The sequence below is a fragment of the Fusarium venenatum genome (assembly GCF_020744135.1).
Source record: "Fusarium venenatum strain MPI-CAGE-CH-0201 chromosome Unknown EDB82scaffold_3, whole genome shotgun sequence".
NCBI classification, from domain to species: domain Eukaryota; kingdom Fungi; phylum Ascomycota; class Sordariomycetes; order Hypocreales; family Nectriaceae; genus Fusarium; species Fusarium venenatum.
Genome location: NW_027072131.1, coordinates 6068375 through 6085348, shown reverse-complemented (window position 1 = coordinate 6085348; position 16974 = coordinate 6068375). Strand labels below are relative to the sequence as shown.

The window sequence follows — 16974 nt, the reverse complement described above, 5'->3', positions numbered from 1 at the left end:
CCGGATAAACCACAAATCCGATCCCACAGGCGGTGAGAGAAATTTGTCGGTCTGCAAAGGCAGAATCGCAGCCACGGCACAATCCCATCACCAATTCCCAGCTCTACCGCGTTGATACTGCTTTCATCGCGAAGTTGACCGGACTTTCCAGCAACGTCTTTTTGGCGGAATCGGCGTATTCAACGCCTTGTAGGATCAGGTTGTGGGCTAGGCGCTTGCAACGCCCTTGAGCGCGCAATGGGCCGCAAGCCCAACCCCCTCATCCTCGAGTACTTTGTTCGGGGCCCCAAGCTCAACGACAACAGTAATCGATATCCGCACACGTGCAAGCAATGTGGCGAGAACTTCCCCAAGGGCAGGATAGATAGCCTGACCACGCATATCACCAAGAAGTGTCCTGCTATATCCGAATCGGATCGTATGCGAGCCTGCCTCGAACTCCACGGTATTACGAATGCCCGAGCGCCTCCTGAACGACCACCTCCCGAGACACAGCCAAACGGACAGCCAGTCGATGTCCCCAATCTGCCCCAAGGATGGAGCGCTCTAGAAACTTTGGCTGAAGCCTCGCGACAGGTTGATCTGAACGAGAACAACCGTGCTCAGAGTGTACAAGCTTCTGTTGACCCTTCCGACCCCGCCAATGCTCAGCACGTTACGGATCGCTTTGAGCTTCACGAGCAGTTTACCCTCGATAACCCTCCAGTGAGCTATGAGAACCGATCGCATCCAGGAAGCAGAGGTATGGTGACATAACATGGGCCTATAAGCAGTGTTTCTAACATGTCTGGCAGGTGTAATTCAACAGCCGCTCCCAGGAACCGAGCTATCGCCCGAGGAACGCCTCCAAGCATTGCTTCCAAACAGCGATGCTTCTCCCGACGTCTCGAATATCTCAGTTGCCGTTGCTGCTACAGCTAGACTGAACCCATCACTTCTCGACCCCCAACTCGTTGACGAGAACGGTTCCGCGACTCCACCACCACCGATGGAAATTCCAGCCACAATCGAAACGTCACCAAGTGCAGTCACCGCGCCTGATAGTGGAATCTCACAGCCATGGGGCGAAATGACATATTTGGCGACTGCCTCGCCGGTTCCTCTTGTTCACGAACATCCTCCACCACCTATACAGATGACTCGTGGTGGCATCCGAATGGACACAAGCGACGGGCAGCTTAATGGAAGGCCCCGCCATGCTCGGTCTCGTTTTACGGCCGCGCGACGCAAAGAGGTTCAAGAGGTTCGCAAGATTGGCGCCTGCATTAGATGCAGAATTCTTCGCAAGAATTGCGGCAAAGGGACCCCATGCGATACTTGTCGAAAGGTTCTTGCCCCCAGAGTATGGAGAACTGGCTGTGTCCGGACTAGGTTGCAGGAACAGCTCGATTTATACTCGGCTGGAGTTCAGGTTGTCCTGTCCCAGAATCGCATCAACCTCCTGAAGAACCAGATAAACATGACTCACGATGGTACTATGATAGAAGTATCACACTTCCCTGAAACCGGAAAAGTCATTGTTCTTGAGGCCTTGGTCGCGCTGCTAGAGCCTAGTGAGACATTAGCAGAAATTCGAGGCAGCAAGGAGTCATTCTTTCAAGTTATCATGATCGATCAGGATAAAGAGGATGTTCCCGGAAAGGTGGAGGCCTACATGCGCGATGTGTTTCAACTTTTCATCGATAAGGAACCATCAAAGTTTATGCGCGTCACTTTGGACCTCGCACTTCAACAGCTTCAAGAATCAGAGGATGATTTGCTTAGAAAGTCTCTTGAGTTGTGGGGTTTAGTAGAAAGCATTGACCGAGAAAGGCAGTGGAATGTTGTCGAAAGACCGGCGAACAACAATGAGGAACCTAGACGCATTCAAGAGGCCAAAAGTGAGAACGACGCCGACATCTACACTACCCTCTGCATGCAACTCAATGCAGCAGCAGAGAGAAAGGCCAACAACACGTCCAAGGCACTTTTGAGTGGCATGCATCGTGTCTTGCAGGACAGTAAAGTGAAGGTCAATTTCAAGATGTACCTGACAGCCGTCATTTTTCTCAACTGCCTCGAGAAGTCGACATGGGCTTTCAAAGCCTGGGAGCAAGATCACCTCCGCCCAGGATGGCCCTTGGAAAGAGACCCTAGTGTCTTCACACAGCAAGGTGGTAACCTCGCCGGGTTGTTGAAGATGCTTTTGGCAATTCGCAAGGCTCTTCCACAAACACTTCGTGGCGAGACGGGCAAACTTGTTACCTCGGAACAAGATCCCGTGATTGGGGCTTATTTCCAAAGTATCGACTTAGACTGTAAGTAATGCTGGTTTCGATTACCCTGAGCTCTTTGCTAACCAAATCCTCCAGATGACACCATCCTATCCCGACAAGAAGGCTCCCCCTTCTCTCCTGCAGACTCTCGATCTCTAGAAATGATGTTCTGCTCCCATCTTCTCATTACAAACTCGCCCTGACAGGGTCGAGTAGATAATCCTTGTACATGTCTTTCGCAGGCACAGAGTACTTGGCGAAAACAACACTCGGGCAGGCGAACTTGATTTCGACTCGTTTAATGGTTAATGACTGGACGGAAAAAGCAAATGAATTTTGATACCACATGATGCATGCGTGTATGATTAGCCACGGGGCGTTATGGCCGGCATGGTGTTTCGCTGTGGAGGAGAAGAAATACACGACAGATAGAAGTCTAGGACTGCGGCTCAAGTCTGGCGTTTACGGCATAGAAAAAAGAAAAAGAAACAAGGGGTTTCCCTGAAGGAAAACATTGTAGATGTTTACCAAACTTCATAACAAAAAGAGCTTCATGATTAATCTTGCTTCGTCATTGCTCTTTACTTCGCTAAAGTCTCAAATACACCACTTCGTTCGATCCAGAACCCAATTGAACCTATAGAATCCATTGTGCTCATGTTGCTATCGTCCTCCTTGTCTTGCTTATTCGCGATATTAACACCGGTTTCAAGAGCCTTCTAGGCTGAGATTCCAGATATACCGCTATTGTTCCTGCTGGGACCGTGACCAGGCCGTTTTGGCTTCTTGAAGCAAGCAAATTCATTCTTGCTTGCCTCTCTTAAGCGTTTGAGAACAGTGCGCATCTCAGTCAATTCGCCCTGCAGACGAGCGCGTGCATCATTGTCTGTGCGCGCATCGAGTTCTTGGTAGATTTGACTCTGCAGCTCTGATGCCCGTTCTGAGGTGTAATGGCTGAGTGTTTGGGCAACAAACTCAACATCGAGCGTCGCTTGCATTAGAGCTTCAAGAGTGTATCGTGGGCGGCGCCGGAATGCTTCCAAGAGTTGGGTAGATGTCTGCTCAAGAAGGAAGGATAGTACTTCGACTGTGAGGGCTGGCGCAGTAGTGGAGACCTGCGAGTGGACGAGAACAAGCGTAAGAAGGGCCTCGTAGACGTATGGCTTTGCGACTTGTGTGCGTTGTCCTTGACCAGGGGCCCAGCCAGGGGCCGAGATACCTGATTGAATGACATCGCGAAGTCTCTCAATCGAGTGCTTAGTGTAGGATTGGAAAAGGCGGTCGTGAATTTGGCCAAGGACTTCACGAATCTTCTTGGACTCGTCAGTCAACTTGACGGAGAAGGCGTTTTCGAACTGCAGGTTAAGACTGGGCACCACCTGCGATCGAAGGGATGAAAGATTGCTCAAGGTCATGAGCATACGAACGTTCTAAAAAGAAACTGTTAGTCTGGTATGATCGTGTAAGGTGATCGTGTGAAACTCACCCTATCTCCCGAGTCTAATGCTCCTTTACCCGCCATAGTCGGCACTGCGGCTGACGCAAGGGATGTCTCGCCACCAATCGACCAGTCGTCTTCGGTCTTCTTCAACGATCTCTCGGCATTCTCAACCATACCACTCAATGCCTTGTACAACGTGGTCACGTATTGGCTGCGAACCATCTGAAGCAGCTTTGTCGGTGGCGGCAAGACAATATCTCCGGAACCTGACCTAGACATGGCATCGGGAATATAGAGAATTTTCTGCATGCCAGACAGTACTGATCCTTCGAAAGCGGCGAAACTGGCTGGCATACGTGTCACATCACCCATTTCAACCGAACGCTGCCAATCCTCGACAAACTTGATGTTTTCAGCATCTCGGTTCCAGGCGGCGCACAACGCTGTGACGCAACGTTCTCGAGAACCGCCGACAAGACTTCTGAGGCGGTCGAGAACCTGGCCTTCCCCTGACTCGACTGGCTCGATACACGCCAAGTCGCCAGCTCCAGCACCAACCAGAGTCAGCATTTTTGATAAGTAATGAACACCACTGATGGAATTGGACCATGGAGGCCAAAAAGCCAGCCTTTCCCAAATCTCACCTCTCTTAGGCGAGGGAGGTGGCATATTGTTTGGATCAAAGTTAAAGCGAGGATCTCGCGGAGATGCCAGCGAGTCAGAGCCAGGGGTCCCCGGAACCGGCGTCTTAGGAAGTGGTGAGAAGAGCAACGAGACATCTTCGGGGGGCATGTCCACGAAGAAAGAATAGGTATGTTCGCGAAGTAGATCCACCAATTCCACGGCCCCCTTTCTCAACTCGTTGATGCTCTGTTGCGACAGCTCATGGTGATGTCGAGACTCACCACGATATCCTACAGGAAGGGCAGCTTGGGCGGAGCCATTGATAAATCCTTGCACAGTTTGCCAGAATTCTACAACCTCGCCCAAAATTCCTTCACTTGATAGAAGACTCGTAAGGAACGATAGCATCTTTTCCCAGAGTTCTATCACCTCAGGTGAGTCAAAAGTTAAGGGCTTGTCCTCGATTACTGGCCGACCGAGAGATCGAAGATGTGCGGCAATCGTGCTTGGATTGGGCTTGTCGTTGCTGGCTAGCCTGCGACGAAGCACCTCAATCTCAACCTTCATATGGTCTGCTGTCGACTGGATCTTGCTTTTGAGATGATCATATCTGCTCAAGAGCCAAACCCAGATTGGGTTGTCATCAACACCCAATTCCAATAGTAAGCCGATGAGTTCCATATGCTGATCTTGTATGCGGCCACTTGTTCCATCTGTTCTCGATGCTGTATATAGATTGACGAGCCGCTTCCACACATCGCGTTTAAATAGACGAATTTGCTGGTCGACATCATGCCACATGCGCCCTGCTATCAATAGTTGATAGAGTTGTGGTTCTGTCGGAGTCTCTTCTCCAATTTCCTCTGCCAGTTGTCGGCTTTCGTCTGCAATTCTTCTGGCTCTGGTGAACTCATCGACCAGCGATTCGTAGTCCTTTCGCTTGATGCTGTCTGCTATCGAGGTACTCAGTTCCACGTAGTCCTTAAATCGAGTCAGGTGGTTTGAAACAGTTTTCAGATTCTCTTCCTTCTCTCTTCCACCTAAAGCAGGACCCCAAACATCCTCAGCCTTTGCTGAGACTTCGAGTAGCGGGCCCTTGATACCCAGAACACCGTATTCGCTCTCTTTGGTCAAGGCATTCTTTTTACGTGTATCAGTACCGGGGGTTGTTAAAGGGTTATTGATACCTAGCCCGGCGCCGGCCATACTGTTTCGATAGCTGCGGCGTTGGGCTGCATTGGAGTGGCCTGGGTTGTTAGGGTCGGGAGGTTCAGCTCCTCGATATTTCATCTCTTTATAGACATTATCTATAGTTGCCTTGGCTTTGACAAATCTTTCAAAGTTGGTTTCGACTAGAACCTTGAGTGAGGCTGACTTTTGGTCAATAGACTGTGAGAGGACATCGAGACCAGTGAGCAGGCTTCGGGTATCGGCGGTAGCATGCATTTGGGAGAGGAAGAGCGCAGGCGAAAAAGTCGTCGAGGAAAGGAGAAATCGGTTACCTAATACAGTCGCAAAGAGTCAATGCATGTTCTCAAAGCAAGATGTCATGATGCGAAGACATACGTAGTCGGTGGTCATCTTGGAGGGGTAAACCAAGATGCTTGAGCGTTCTGACGACACTATCAGTCGTTCCCAAAGGATCTGGTTCGTCTTTTTGCACGATATTCCCGACGCCTCCTTGATCGTCCCCTCGAGGAATATTGCTCTTCCGTTGGCTCACAGCTCTCTCAAGCGCCTGATATCGAGACTGCCTTCGCTTTAAAGCAGCACCCTTCTCATCCTCTTCATCTTCATCTAGATCTTCCAAGTCCTTCTCGGCGGGCCATTCCGTAGGATATAATGTCGGAATCTGGTAAAAGTCGAGGATGGTACGTTCCATGTCGGCCATGGTGGCGGTGATAGTGGCCTAATGGTTGGACAAAAAGGGGATGTATCGCATGCTCGTAAGGCTGCGCTTATGTTATTCCCAGTCGGCGCAATCGTGAGGAGCTGTCCCGTGAGATGGAGATGTGATGTTGGCGACCTGAATCTAAGCCGTACAATCAGCTGTAAGGATCTGATCTATCAAGCGCATTGTTGTAAATGATCATCTGTATTAATGCTTGAGGATAGCTAGCCTAGCTCTCATGCATCTGTAGATGTGGCTGGCAACTGAACTGTGGGGTTGTAAGTGTGGCGTTGGGAATTGTGGCGGGACGAGCTTGGGTCTGTCTGTGACGTGCATTTCTGTGGTTCACGAAACATCAACGCAGTAACTCGATATGGTAAGTAAAATCCGTGGTTGCGGATGCCCACCGGCCCCTCGTTACTCGGAGCAAAGCCCTCGAAATGCGAGCGAGTTGAGAGAAAAAAAAAAGACAAGCGTAAGTCCGCCCGGTATACGAGGCTGTAGCCGAAAGGAACCCATGGGAAGGCTTGGAAAAGACGCGAAATAGTGGGTATTAGTGGACTTACCAAGGCATTTACAACAACCTGGCCCGCTATTGCCCGTGGCTACCAGTGGCTAGTTGCCTTTTTCCTGCTGTCAGGCTGTGGCTGTACTCTATGAAAACAGCATTGGCCATTCGGAGTCGGATTTGGCTGGATTTGGGGTTGGGTTTCAGTCGAGTTCATAGGTCAGTTGTTTTCTTGACCTGAGTTAATCTTTCTTCTCTTTCTATTTCTTGTCGTTACGCTTTTCTCATTATACCCTCTCCTCTCCTCATTACCTTGAATCATCCCGTCTCTTCTTCTCAAGCTGTACCAAGGTAGTCTCTTTGCTCGCTTCTATTCAAAATGCTGGCCATTCGAGCTCTCCGAACTCCCGCCTCCAGGCAAGCCCTGCGCACTGCTGCCCCCCGCGCTGCCATTTTCTACGTATGAGATCACCACCACAATTTTGCCCGGATTCGCTACAATCTAGTCCGAGCACTCCCAAGAACATTTACTTACTTTCTCACTTCAGAACCGATGCTACTCGACCTCTGGCGACCGTGTTGCCAAGTACAACGGAACCAAGGATGCCAGTGTACGTTTTGCGCTCTCATATCACAGCTTTTGAACCATCCTAGCGCTCGGCTGGTCCGAGCATGAGGCCGAGATAAAATAGCTCAGTCGCAACAAAATGCTTGGCTATGGCCTCAATTGCAATTGACATTATACTAACATAATGCGCAGGGCAACTACCTGGTCAGCTTGATTGAGGGTGACGGTATCGGCCCCGAGATTGCCCAGTCCGTCAAGGAAATCTTCGCCGCCGCCAAGGTTCGTCATGACAACCCAACCTGCATAAGTCACCAAATAAAACACTTGTACTAACACAGCATTTTCTAGACCCCCATTGCTTGGGAGCCCGTCGATGTCACTCCTATCATCAAGGACGGCAAGACCGCTATCCCCGATGCTGCCATTGAGAACATCCAGAAGAACAAGATTGCCCTGAAGGGTCCTCTCGCTGTACGTTAACATGAGCGCATAAACTACGCCATCAGGCGCATCGCACATTGCACAATGGCTAACATCCACCTCCAGACGCCCGTTGGCAAGGGCCATGTCTCTCTTAACCTTACCCTCCGCCGAACCTTCAACCTCTTCGCCAACCTGCGACCTTGCCGCTCCGTCGCTGGCTACGAGACTCCTTACGACAATGTCGACACCGTCCTGATCCGAGAGAACACCGAGGGTGAATACTCCGGCATTGAGCACATTGTTGTCGATGGTGTCGTCCAGAGCATCAAGCTCATCACCCGTGAGGCTTCCGAGCGTGTCCTCCGATTTGCCTTCCAGCACGCCGAGTCTATTGGCCGCAAGAAGGTCCGCGTTGTCCACAAGGCTACCATCATGAAGCTCTCCGACGGTCTCTTCCTCAAGGTCGCTCAGGAGGTTGCCAAGGACTTCCCCGGCATTGAGTTCGACGCCGAGCTCCTCGACAACAGCTGCCTGAAGATGGTCACTGACCCCACCCCTTACAACGACAAGGTCCTTGTCATGCCTAACCTCTACGGTGACATTCTTTCCGACATGTGCGCCGGTCTTATCGGTGGTCTCGGTCTCACCCCCTCCGGAAACATTGGTGATGAGTGCTCCATCTTCGAGGCCGTCCACGGTTCCGCCCCTGATATCGCTGGCAAGAACCTTGCCAACCCCACTGCCCTCCTCCTCAGCTCCATCATGATGCTGCGACACATGGGTCTTACCGAGCACGCTACCCGCATCGAGAAGGCCATCTTCGATACCCTCGCCGAGGGTAAGGCCCTTACTGGTGATCTCGGCGGAAAGGCCAAGACCAACGAGTACGCTGCCGCCATCATCTCCAGGCTGTAAATATACATGCTTTAGTTTAGATACCTGTTCCCTCACACTAGGGTTTATTTGCGATTTTCCTTTTTTCATCTTTTTTTTCAGGGTAGTGTACTTCTGAACTGTACCAAACCTAGAACCAGGCACGGCGAAATGATTAAGTTACGGAGTTGCTCTTGATGATATGGGTCGAAAAATTGGTTGATGAGAAGTGGTGATATGTGCCTAAATTACGTGTTACAGTAACGAGATAGTCAACAATTAAAATATCTGCTCCGTGTTCTCGTCGCAAGAAGAATGGGGATATGTGGTTACTCTCTTTTTCAGTCAGTAGCATAATATCGTTTATTATGATTAGGTGCTTAGAGGATCTTCGAACGGCCCACATTGACTTATGCATGCGAATCCTGGTAGCCTGGCTACCCTGGGGCATCATGATGGTAATGGAAGGAGTGATAGAATCGCATTGAAAAACAATCTGCTTATGCATGATTTTCTTTCTATACCGTGGGTTCATTATCCGGTCAGGAATGTGTTACCAGAGTATGTTCAGAGGAGGCAAAGCAAACGAGACAAGGTCCCATGAAGACAACATACCAATCCAATTCTTACGTTAAGTAATGTTTCAGTTCATACAAAGGCCTGTGCTTGGTTTGAAGCCAATAAGGGAGGATATTGCATCATAAATCATATATGAACCCCTTTACCATTACCTCTGATATGCACCCACATGTCCCAGCCGTTTTACTTGACTGATCCTCAGTCAGTTCCAACATCCCAGAACCCACCCATATGCGCCATCCTGCCGTCGTAAGTTCAACGACGATACCAAAACAAATTGCGCCTCGAAGATAGCTCTGCTCCAAGACTTAAAGCCGACCGGATCGGATTTCCTTGTCAAAAATCTTAACACCCCAGACCTCATAAAACTGGAGGACTCCAACAGTCTTCAGCCGAAGTCTCTTTCCACAATTTGAGGCATCATCATCCTCGTCCTCACTTTCGCTATCCGAACCCCAGGTCGGCAGTACAGGAAGACTGATGCTATTGTGATGAGAGCTCACAGTAGCCTTCTCCTTCCCCTTAGCCCGTCTCTTTCCCCCTTCGTCTGGCACATCTGTAGGACGAATAACGCGATCGAGCCTGTCGTCCTCCATAGCGATCCACTCCAGCTTCAGCTCGGGGTGGTGAGAGAGGTTATCCACGATAAAGTTCAAGATCTCACGCATGACCCATATGCATGTGTCGTTATTCCTGAACCGGAGGATGTTGATAGCACGGAGATTGATTAGTCCTGCAAAATATTGCATGAAAGCGTGCTGTGACAGATGTTAGCGAGATCTGATAATGATAATAGCAAACTTACCACCGCGTGGATGTTCATACTGAGAGCTAGCTCCTCAAGCTGCACCCCGCGATTGCAAATAAGTATCATTGCTTTCTGGTTCGCATCCCACCCGCTGCTGTTTGACTCGTCCTTGATCATCAGCCTTTTCAAAGTATGCATGTGCTTCTTTAGCACCAACCGACGAATCTGATCGATTGTGACGGTGGTTCTCGGCGCGAAACTTTCGGGTTTTTGTTTAGCACTTCGTTCTAAAAGGAACAAATCATGCAATTCTTCAAGCTGTGACATGCAATTCAAGAACGCGGCCGACACATTGTCGGTAAAAACACTGCGTAGGGCCAATGGGGAGATTTTGTTTTCCTTGGAAAGCAAGGTCCAGATGGGTGCTTGGTTACCGACGTTGAGCAACGTTAGATTCTTCATACACTTCAAATCAATGGCCCTTGAGAGAACAGATGCTTTGACTGGGATCAGGTGTATGCCCAGTGTTTCCAGTGCAACGCCTCTGGTATCTCGAAGATACTCGTCGATTGACCGCTGTGACTTCTCACTGCCATCAATCTGAGACTTTTCAGAGACCTGGCTCTCGGCCTCCTTTATCTCAAGGCGCGTGGTTTCTATGGCGTCCTGGACACGTCGAGTCTTCTGGCGCATTTCTCTGAGCCGGTTTTCTGAGTCCTTGATTTGCTTGAGTTCCACGGCTGTACCCTGAACAGACATTGCCTTGACCTGCTGAACAAATGCGTCTTTCTCTTCCTGTAGCTGTTGTAATTCCAGCAAAAGTGACTCATAATTCACTTGCGGCGCAATCAAGTTCGTGTCGACTTTGCCCAGCCCGGTGGTTAAGGTTGTCTTCGGATGTGTATCCTGGTCCTCTAGGATGGCAGCCGAAGAACATGCCGTGTTTGGCTTTTCGAATTCTTCGTCTTCAATTTGTTTTTCCTCTGGCTCCTTTCCTTGCTGCTCATCTGATTCAACTTCGAGATCGTCTACGGTATCGACATGCTCGATTTCAATATCGTCCGGTGATAAATCGCCACTCGATGCTTTGTTCTTGGGTCGCACAGCTAAGTCGGGCATATCGACTGGTCCTGAACTTGCCTGGCCATTCCCATCACTTGACTGCTCTTCACTCTTGGCCACGACAGCAGAACTTTCTGGCGAATCGTTGGACTGTTGAGAAGGACGCTCGCCCGAGTCCACATATTTCCTGGCTGCTTTCTCGATGATATCTAGGATATCTTGCTGCGCTGTAGAAATATCGCGTGTGCCATCCTGTGCCATCAACCTCGCCGACACACTGCGAAGTGATGACGCAAATTCTTCGCGGGGATCCTCCGCGGCATCGTTACTCTCGGCTTCTAATCCTTCCTCCTGACTAGTCGCTGCTTCGCGGGGACTTTGATTAAGCGCATGCTTTTTGAGTATGAAAGGTTCGACATCAAATATCTTCCCGAGAATACCCTCTTGAAGTTTACGCTCCTCCTGAGAGCGGAAAGCTTTCGCTGGTCCACTCGCATCGAAAGTGGTGCTTTGCGAGACGGGCACCACTTGGAACTCATCATCAACATCTGAATCATCCGGATCTGAATCAGGCGGTGGCCGTCTAGCCTGCAGCGCCAAAGAATCCGACAGGGAAAGATGCAGCTCTGTGAGGGTAGCAGAAGAATTTCGGACGCAAGTCTTAAGCTCCGTAGTCAAATCAAGATTGTCTATATCGAGGACCGATAGGCTTTTTAGCTTCTTGAAGCCCGAAAGTGTTGGGGGCTCCTGTGATTTTGAGTCACGCTTGCTCGCCTTAGATTTCGAAAACTGCTTCAAGGTTGGTAGAAGAGGAGGAGGCGACGAAATCACTGGCAAAGATGTCATAGGGCCAGCCAAGGGAGCCGTGAACATTGCTGGGGGTGGTCCCGGAGGAGGCGGAGGAATGTCTGACCAGTGAGCCGAAGTTGAGGGGAGGTCATCGATGCTCAGGGGAAGAGGAGGCGGCGTGATGTAGTATGTTTCGCCAGCCTGGAAGCGAATGTGAAATTTGGTCAATGTTTGAATCTTATGAAGCTCACGATATACAGGTCGGCTGAGTTCAACGCGGATATTCCATCTAGTAACAGTGTTAGCAATAAAGAATCGGGGTAGAAATATGATTCGTGGAACACACCGAAAGGACTCGAGAGATTTGGCCTTCTTTAGCGTCAGATATAGTAAAGTATTAAGGAATTTACCACAACTGGTGCTGTACAGATACGGTTTATATGCATGCTCAGCTTTGACGCCAGTGCTAACTGTATCCATAGACAATTCCCTTAGATGCTTTGCATAATTGTAGTCGCTAGTGGTGAATGTATCCAGTCCACCAGCGAGGCCATCAATTGGCGACTCGAATCTCACATCGTCGTCGTCGGGGAAAAGGATATTGAAGCTGCGATAGAGTAAAGCAGATGCAAGCTCACGGAAGTGTTGGGAAACAAGAGCACAGCAGATCAGGTCAGACTGAGAGCACTGCCAAGGCATTAGTAAAGCCACAAGAAACATGATATCACGCAGGCTTAGTACGAACATGCGATAGTATGTCCCGTTGAATCTCAGTTGGGAGATCGTGAAAGGTGAGTGAGCGCATAGGTGGGGTGACAGCCTCGTTGCCAATGGCCTCCTCCACAGCCATGATGAATGAGCGGGGGGAGCGTGGCAACTAGGCAGGCTCGACGAGGATGAGAGCAGGCAGTTCAGAGCTGATAGGTAGATATGCGGGTAGGCAGATCGTGGAAGAGAGCTCAGTGCCGAGAAGCGAGCAATGCGATGAATGAATATCTTGCGATGCGACCAGGGTTTGACTAGGTATGCGCCGCGCTGATGGGGATAGAGATGGATGGAGATGGCATGCGCCGATGTAGGACTCGAATGGATAGCGTCGATCAACAGAAGCTAAGACGGAGGCTATAAACTGGGGCCGGTAAGAGGGAGAAGGAGAAAGCCCATATTCCGATCGAATCGACGGTGCACCAGAGAAGAAGTCTCTGGTTGTGAAGAAGATAGATGAACAGAACAGAAAAGACGAGGATGGAGGAGAAAAAGCAAGTCAAGTGAAGTCAAGGCAAACTAAGCCAAGTCACATCTGTCTGTCGCAAGCCGCTTGGTGTCGGGGTAAGGATGCCTAGGTCCCCTAGGTCGTAGGCAAGGTCTGAGGGGTCAACGTTAGTGGAGGTGGGCTATGAATAGATGCCGGGATTGGATGGATGTTCTGTGAATGGCGGCGGCTGCGGGGCGGATTAATGATTCCCAGCTCCATAAGATCTGCCTCATTTGTTAGTGCCAACCATGGAAAGCTGAATGGCTACCAACATCTCAGGGACCCTGCAGGCAGGACAAGGAATACATATGAGTACAATGGCCTTAGGGTATTAGAAAATTGAACGCTGGAAGCATAAGAGACGAAATCAAGGTTAGCTTATGCTCCTTAGACTATAGTAGACAAAGGACAGCTACGACGCTGGGTTTGTTGCAGTGCAGTGAACAGATCAAAGAGTTTTGTTATATGATATCCTACCAAACACAATGCTCCAGTAGATAGATGGATGCCCGTTACTAGTTTTGTTCCACCATAAAAATACAAAAAAAACCAGACCCCATTTTAGCCAAGCCATCGTTTGAATCGACCCGATGTTGTGCCTACATTGGTTTCTTGGTCGTTTATTTATAGTCCACTTTTAGAAAGATAACATTTGCCAGTCTTTGCATTGAATGCTTTCCAGGCGTTTGTAGAATTGGATGGTCCCAAGAATTCAGCATTGAGCTTACAATATCTCGTGTTCTCGGGTTTTGAAGAATAGCTGAGGATTGTCAGTCGCAACACTAAGTGTACACCCAGCTGAGCCTTGGGTAGCACATATATCAGCCTCCCATTTTAATACGGCATTTGGAGCAGGCGGGTGTTTGTTTGTCTTGTTTTCCAAAACACATGTGAGTCAGTACACGGTATACCAAAACGTTACGAAGATGAGAAAGGAAAGGGGTTTGTGATCGCTAGGTACAGTGAATAGGTCGATCGTGTTTTTTTTTTTTTTGGGGGGGGGGTCTAGTAGTAGACACATAATTGCCAAGAGCCAAGTCGGCACGATCTTGTCAGAGGAAGGGAGTTAGATTATTAGTTATGTTTCATTAAGGGGCCATGGTCAACTATGGAATGACCAAGAGTCGAATACGTAAGTAACAAGAAGATCAACGATGGTTTGTTGTTTTCGCTGTCATGATTATGACCATGGACTCGAGCCGTCACTAAAACAAATACCTAGGACTACTACCAGAAGCTGTATATCAGTTGGCTCTAGAACGTCATGAAACATTAGCTGGAGGATTTGTTCACCCCCTACATCCCCGCTCCGTAAACCAGGTCCACATACAGGGCTGTGTACAACCCCTTCAATCATCCGTTTCATTGACACTTATAAGATGCCCAGGAACTTTTATTGATTTCCTGGCCCTTCTCTCGTTCCCACCATCCTCTGTTCTTCTTTTTCATTTTCAACCGGCATCCTTTCATTTCTGTCGCTACCTCCTTCGTTAAAGCTTCCTGCTGGGCCTTTGCATATCGTATTCCCTAACAACATGAAATATTCGTGTGTTCGTATCTGAAATCGTTCACGACCAGCGTTCATCACCGTGACCATCAAAGCCACTGCTGTTGCTCAAAAGTAAATACACATACATACATAATGGCCGACACAGAAGAGCCCCAGTTCAACACCTTGGCCGAGCGCATTGCTGCTCTCAACAAACAAAAGAGCTTTGCCAACGCTCAAAGCCCAAGCCCAGGTCCTGGACCAGTTCGCAAGCGACCGCCACCACCTCCTCCTCCCGTTCGTCCAACTATTGAAGGCCGGAGTCAAACAGTACCAGTAATATCGACTACTCCAAGCCCGTCGCAGAATAATCCATCAATCCCTCCTCGCCCCTCGAGAAAAGCGTCAACACCACAACTCACAGCGCAAAACTGCCAAGATGGTGCTCAGCGAGCCCCGCCTCCGCTCCCCAGCCGCACCCCGACCGCACAGTCTGCGCCGACCTTACCACCGAGACGCACCTCGACCCAATCTAGTCTGATGGTTAGGAGGAATTCTGATTCTTCGGAGAGGTCGCAGAATTCAGCGATATCTACATTGTCAGCGGGCAAACCTCCTTCGTCAGTAACTAGTGTCAACTCTGACGGGGCAAGCTATAAATTGCCCCCAGCTTATGATCCTGCGAGTCTTCCAAAACTACCCCCCTCAAGGAGAGAAAAAGAATCTGCAATCAAGGAGAAATCAAGGCCTAATCGTGCTCCCCCATCGCCACGCCCCCCTCGAGCCATTGAGCCTGCACCGCCGGTTCGACCCAGTCTTCCACCAAGGTTACCATCGCGCCCAGGGAAACCACAGGCAGGTGCTACGCCTGAACCTCAGGCAGTACCTCAGACCAGAAAAATACCACCCAGGCCATCAACGAACGGAAAATCGAAAGGACCAGTTATTCTTGGGTTCTCGAACAAGGAAAAACTTCAAGATACTCAACCGGCACTGCCTGCGCGACCTCCGATTCCTGGTCACCCACAGTCAGAAGATGAACCACCTCCAGTGCCGCTCGCTTCTCGCCCCTCGATGGCTCAGATTGAAGCGTTTGAAACAAAGGCTTTTACTGCAGCAGGTCCCGTAAACGGGTGCCTCATATGTCGTAATTGGAGCGCTCCTGATGCCATCGCCGCACAGTATCCTCGACATTCTCTACCAAGGAACGACCCGATCGGTTATCTGGCACAGGTTCTTTGTGGTCCCCTCCCCTCTTACACAGACAAGGCACGGGCGATATTTACCTGGTTTCATTACAATATCAACTATGATACCGAGGCATTCTTTAACAAGAATATCAAGCATATGACTGCAGAAGATACTGTCCTTTCTGGCAAAGCTGTTTGTGCAGGGTACGCAGAAACTTATAAAGCGGTCGCCAACAGAGCTGGCCTTGAGTGTGTGGTTGTCACTGGTCATGGAAAAGGGTTTGGATATACTCCACTCAAGAAAGGTGAACGCCCGCCACCAGCCAAGCCGGATGGACATGCCTGGAACGCAGTACGCATTGATGGCGGTGACTGGAAGCTGCTGGACGCCTGCTGGGGAGCTGGTCATGTAGATGGGCAAAACTACGTGGCGAAATTCAACCCTTCACAGTTTACGTATGCCAACGAGCATTTTGGTCTCAGACATTTCCCAAAAGACTCGCGACACCAGTTCCGGGCTAACGGCGTGCCTGTGACGTGGGAATACTACTACACTGGGGATATTGACGGTGAGCCCCCTACTGTATGTGGAACCGCGAGCGAGGAAGGCATCTCAGAGCCAAGCATAGAGCCGAAGCATCGCCATATCTCTATCGACAGTGGAGAAATTGTGCGCTTCCAATACTCTAAGATCTGTGAGCACTGGACGGAGGAGAAATGCGGTGGCAAAGAGCGCTTAGTGCTTCTCAGCCTTCCTCGAGGTGAAGGCCAGAGAGATGAAATGATACCCCTGGAAACAAATGGGTTCTGGTACTGGCTCGATGTCAATGCGAGGGACTTGGGTCCCCGGGGTAAATCGGTACGATTACTCGTTTTGACCAGCTTCGATGGCCGCAAGGATGCAACAGGAGTCACAGCCAAAGAATTTCTCGCCAAGGTCGGCAGATGCGCGATGGGCTGGTCGTACCTAGTGGAATGGGAGTTGGTCTGAGACCTCTCAACAGATGATCACATAATGTTAGGTGATTTTCATGGTACTATATTTCTTCATGTTACATCCAAAATAACTTTGGCGTCTAATCGCCGTCGCTAATTAATCCTCCGTCCCGCCCGCTATTGCATGAACCAAGTATTACCACCACCACCAACTTACATGGCACCTATCTGTAGAGTTGTCTCGGTGGTGAAGGGTACGCAAAGGGTTCTCCAAGACAACAATAGAGGCTGACCGGCACGAAAGTTTTCGCCGAGCCACCTGATAAGTGCATCTTTTTCTTGG

At 49.8% G+C, this 16974-nt stretch overlaps 5 protein-coding genes across 5 annotated transcripts; 3 read left to right on the top strand and 2 right to left on the bottom strand.

The window, feature by feature from the left end:
• The first annotated feature begins 17 nt into the window (after positions 1 to 17).
• On the top strand, positions 18 to 2807 carry EDB82DRAFT_508879 (uncharacterized protein). The gene is made up of 3 exons (XM_025728484.2): positions 18 to 742; positions 795 to 2297; positions 2352 to 2807. The coding sequence occupies exons 1-3, from the start codon at positions 238 to 240 to the stop codon at positions 2456 to 2458; spliced, it is 2115 nt and encodes a 704-aa protein (XP_025582846.1). The 5' UTR covers positions 18 to 237; the 3' UTR covers positions 2459 to 2807.
• Positions 2808 to 6708, bottom strand: EDB82DRAFT_465586 (exocyst complex component Sec5-domain-containing protein). Its single transcript, XM_025728483.2, has 3 exons — positions 5887 to 6708; positions 3742 to 5822; positions 2808 to 3685 (listed from the first exon to the last, which is right to left on the bottom strand). The coding sequence occupies exons 1-3, from the start codon at positions 6209 to 6211 to the stop codon at positions 2975 to 2977; spliced, it is 3117 nt and encodes a 1038-aa protein (XP_025582845.1). The 5' UTR covers positions 6212 to 6708; the 3' UTR covers positions 2808 to 2974.
• Positions 6709 to 7014: 306 nt separating this feature from the next.
• On the top strand, positions 7015 to 8845 carry EDB82DRAFT_267010 (uncharacterized protein). Its single transcript, XM_025728482.2, has 5 exons — positions 7015 to 7179; positions 7268 to 7330; positions 7480 to 7566; positions 7636 to 7758; positions 7834 to 8845. Exons 1-5 carry the CDS (start codon positions 7099 to 7101, stop codon positions 8623 to 8625), a joined length of 1146 nt encoding a protein of 381 aa, XP_025582844.1. The 5' UTR covers positions 7015 to 7098; the 3' UTR covers positions 8626 to 8845.
• Positions 8846 to 9270: 425 nt separating this feature from the next.
• EDB82DRAFT_267020 (uncharacterized protein) lies at positions 9271 to 12823 on the bottom strand. Its single transcript, XM_025728481.2, has 4 exons — positions 12507 to 12823; positions 12108 to 12448; positions 9968 to 12050; positions 9271 to 9920 (listed from the first exon to the last, which is right to left on the bottom strand). Exons 1-4 carry the CDS (start codon positions 12609 to 12611, stop codon positions 9471 to 9473), a joined length of 2979 nt encoding a protein of 992 aa, XP_025582843.1. The 5' UTR covers positions 12612 to 12823; the 3' UTR covers positions 9271 to 9470.
• A 1835-nt stretch (positions 12824 to 14658) lies between these two features.
• EDB82DRAFT_547332 (uncharacterized protein) lies at positions 14659 to 16686 on the top strand (the record flags this gene model as incomplete). Its single annotated transcript, XM_065609496.1, has 2 exons — positions 14659 to 15899; positions 15933 to 16686. 2 exons carry the CDS (start codon positions 14659 to 14661, stop codon positions 16684 to 16686), a joined length of 1995 nt encoding a protein of 664 aa, XP_065464164.1.
• Positions 16687 to 16974: the final 288 nt, after the last annotated feature.

Coding starts and splice junctions, on each gene's coding strand:
- EDB82DRAFT_508879 (XM_025728484.2), top strand. CDS start 238: ATGGGCCGCAAGCCCAACCCCCTCATCCTCGAGTACTTTGTTCGGGGC. Junction 743..794: donor ATCGCATCCAGGAAGCAGAG/GTATGGTGACAT, acceptor CATGTCTGGCAG/GTGTAATTCAACAGCCGCTC. Junction 2,298..2,351: donor CCAAAGTATCGACTTAGACT/GTAAGTAATGCT, acceptor CAAATCCTCCAG/ATGACACCATCCTATCCCGA.
- EDB82DRAFT_465586 (XM_025728483.2), bottom strand. CDS start 6,211: ATGGCCGACATGGAACGTACCATCCTCGACTTTTACCAGATTCCGACA. Junction 5,823..5,886: donor CCAAGATGACCACCGACTAC/GTATGTCTTCGC, acceptor CGACTGTATTAG/GTAACCGATTTCTCCTTTCC. Junction 3,686..3,741: donor CATTAGACTCGGGAGATAGG/GTGAGTTTCACA, acceptor GTTTCTTTTTAG/AACGTTCGTATGCTCATGAC.
- EDB82DRAFT_267010 (XM_025728482.2), top strand. CDS start 7,099: ATGCTGGCCATTCGAGCTCTCCGAACTCCCGCCTCCAGGCAAGCCCTG. Junction 7,180..7,267: donor CCCGCGCTGCCATTTTCTAC/GTATGAGATCAC, acceptor TTCTCACTTCAG/AACCGATGCTACTCGACCTC. Junction 7,567..7,635: donor AAATCTTCGCCGCCGCCAAG/GTTCGTCATGAC, acceptor AGCATTTTCTAG/ACCCCCATTGCTTGGGAGCC.
- EDB82DRAFT_267020 (XM_025728481.2), bottom strand. CDS start 12,611: ATGGCTGTGGAGGAGGCCATTGGCAACGAGGCTGTCACCCCACCTATG. Junction 12,051..12,107: donor AAATCTCTCGAGTCCTTTCG/GTGTGTTCCACG, acceptor CACTGTTACTAG/ATGGAATATCCGCGTTGAAC. Junction 9,921..9,967: donor GTATGAACATCCACGCGGTG/GTAAGTTTGCTA, acceptor CATCTGTCACAG/CACGCTTTCATGCAATATTT.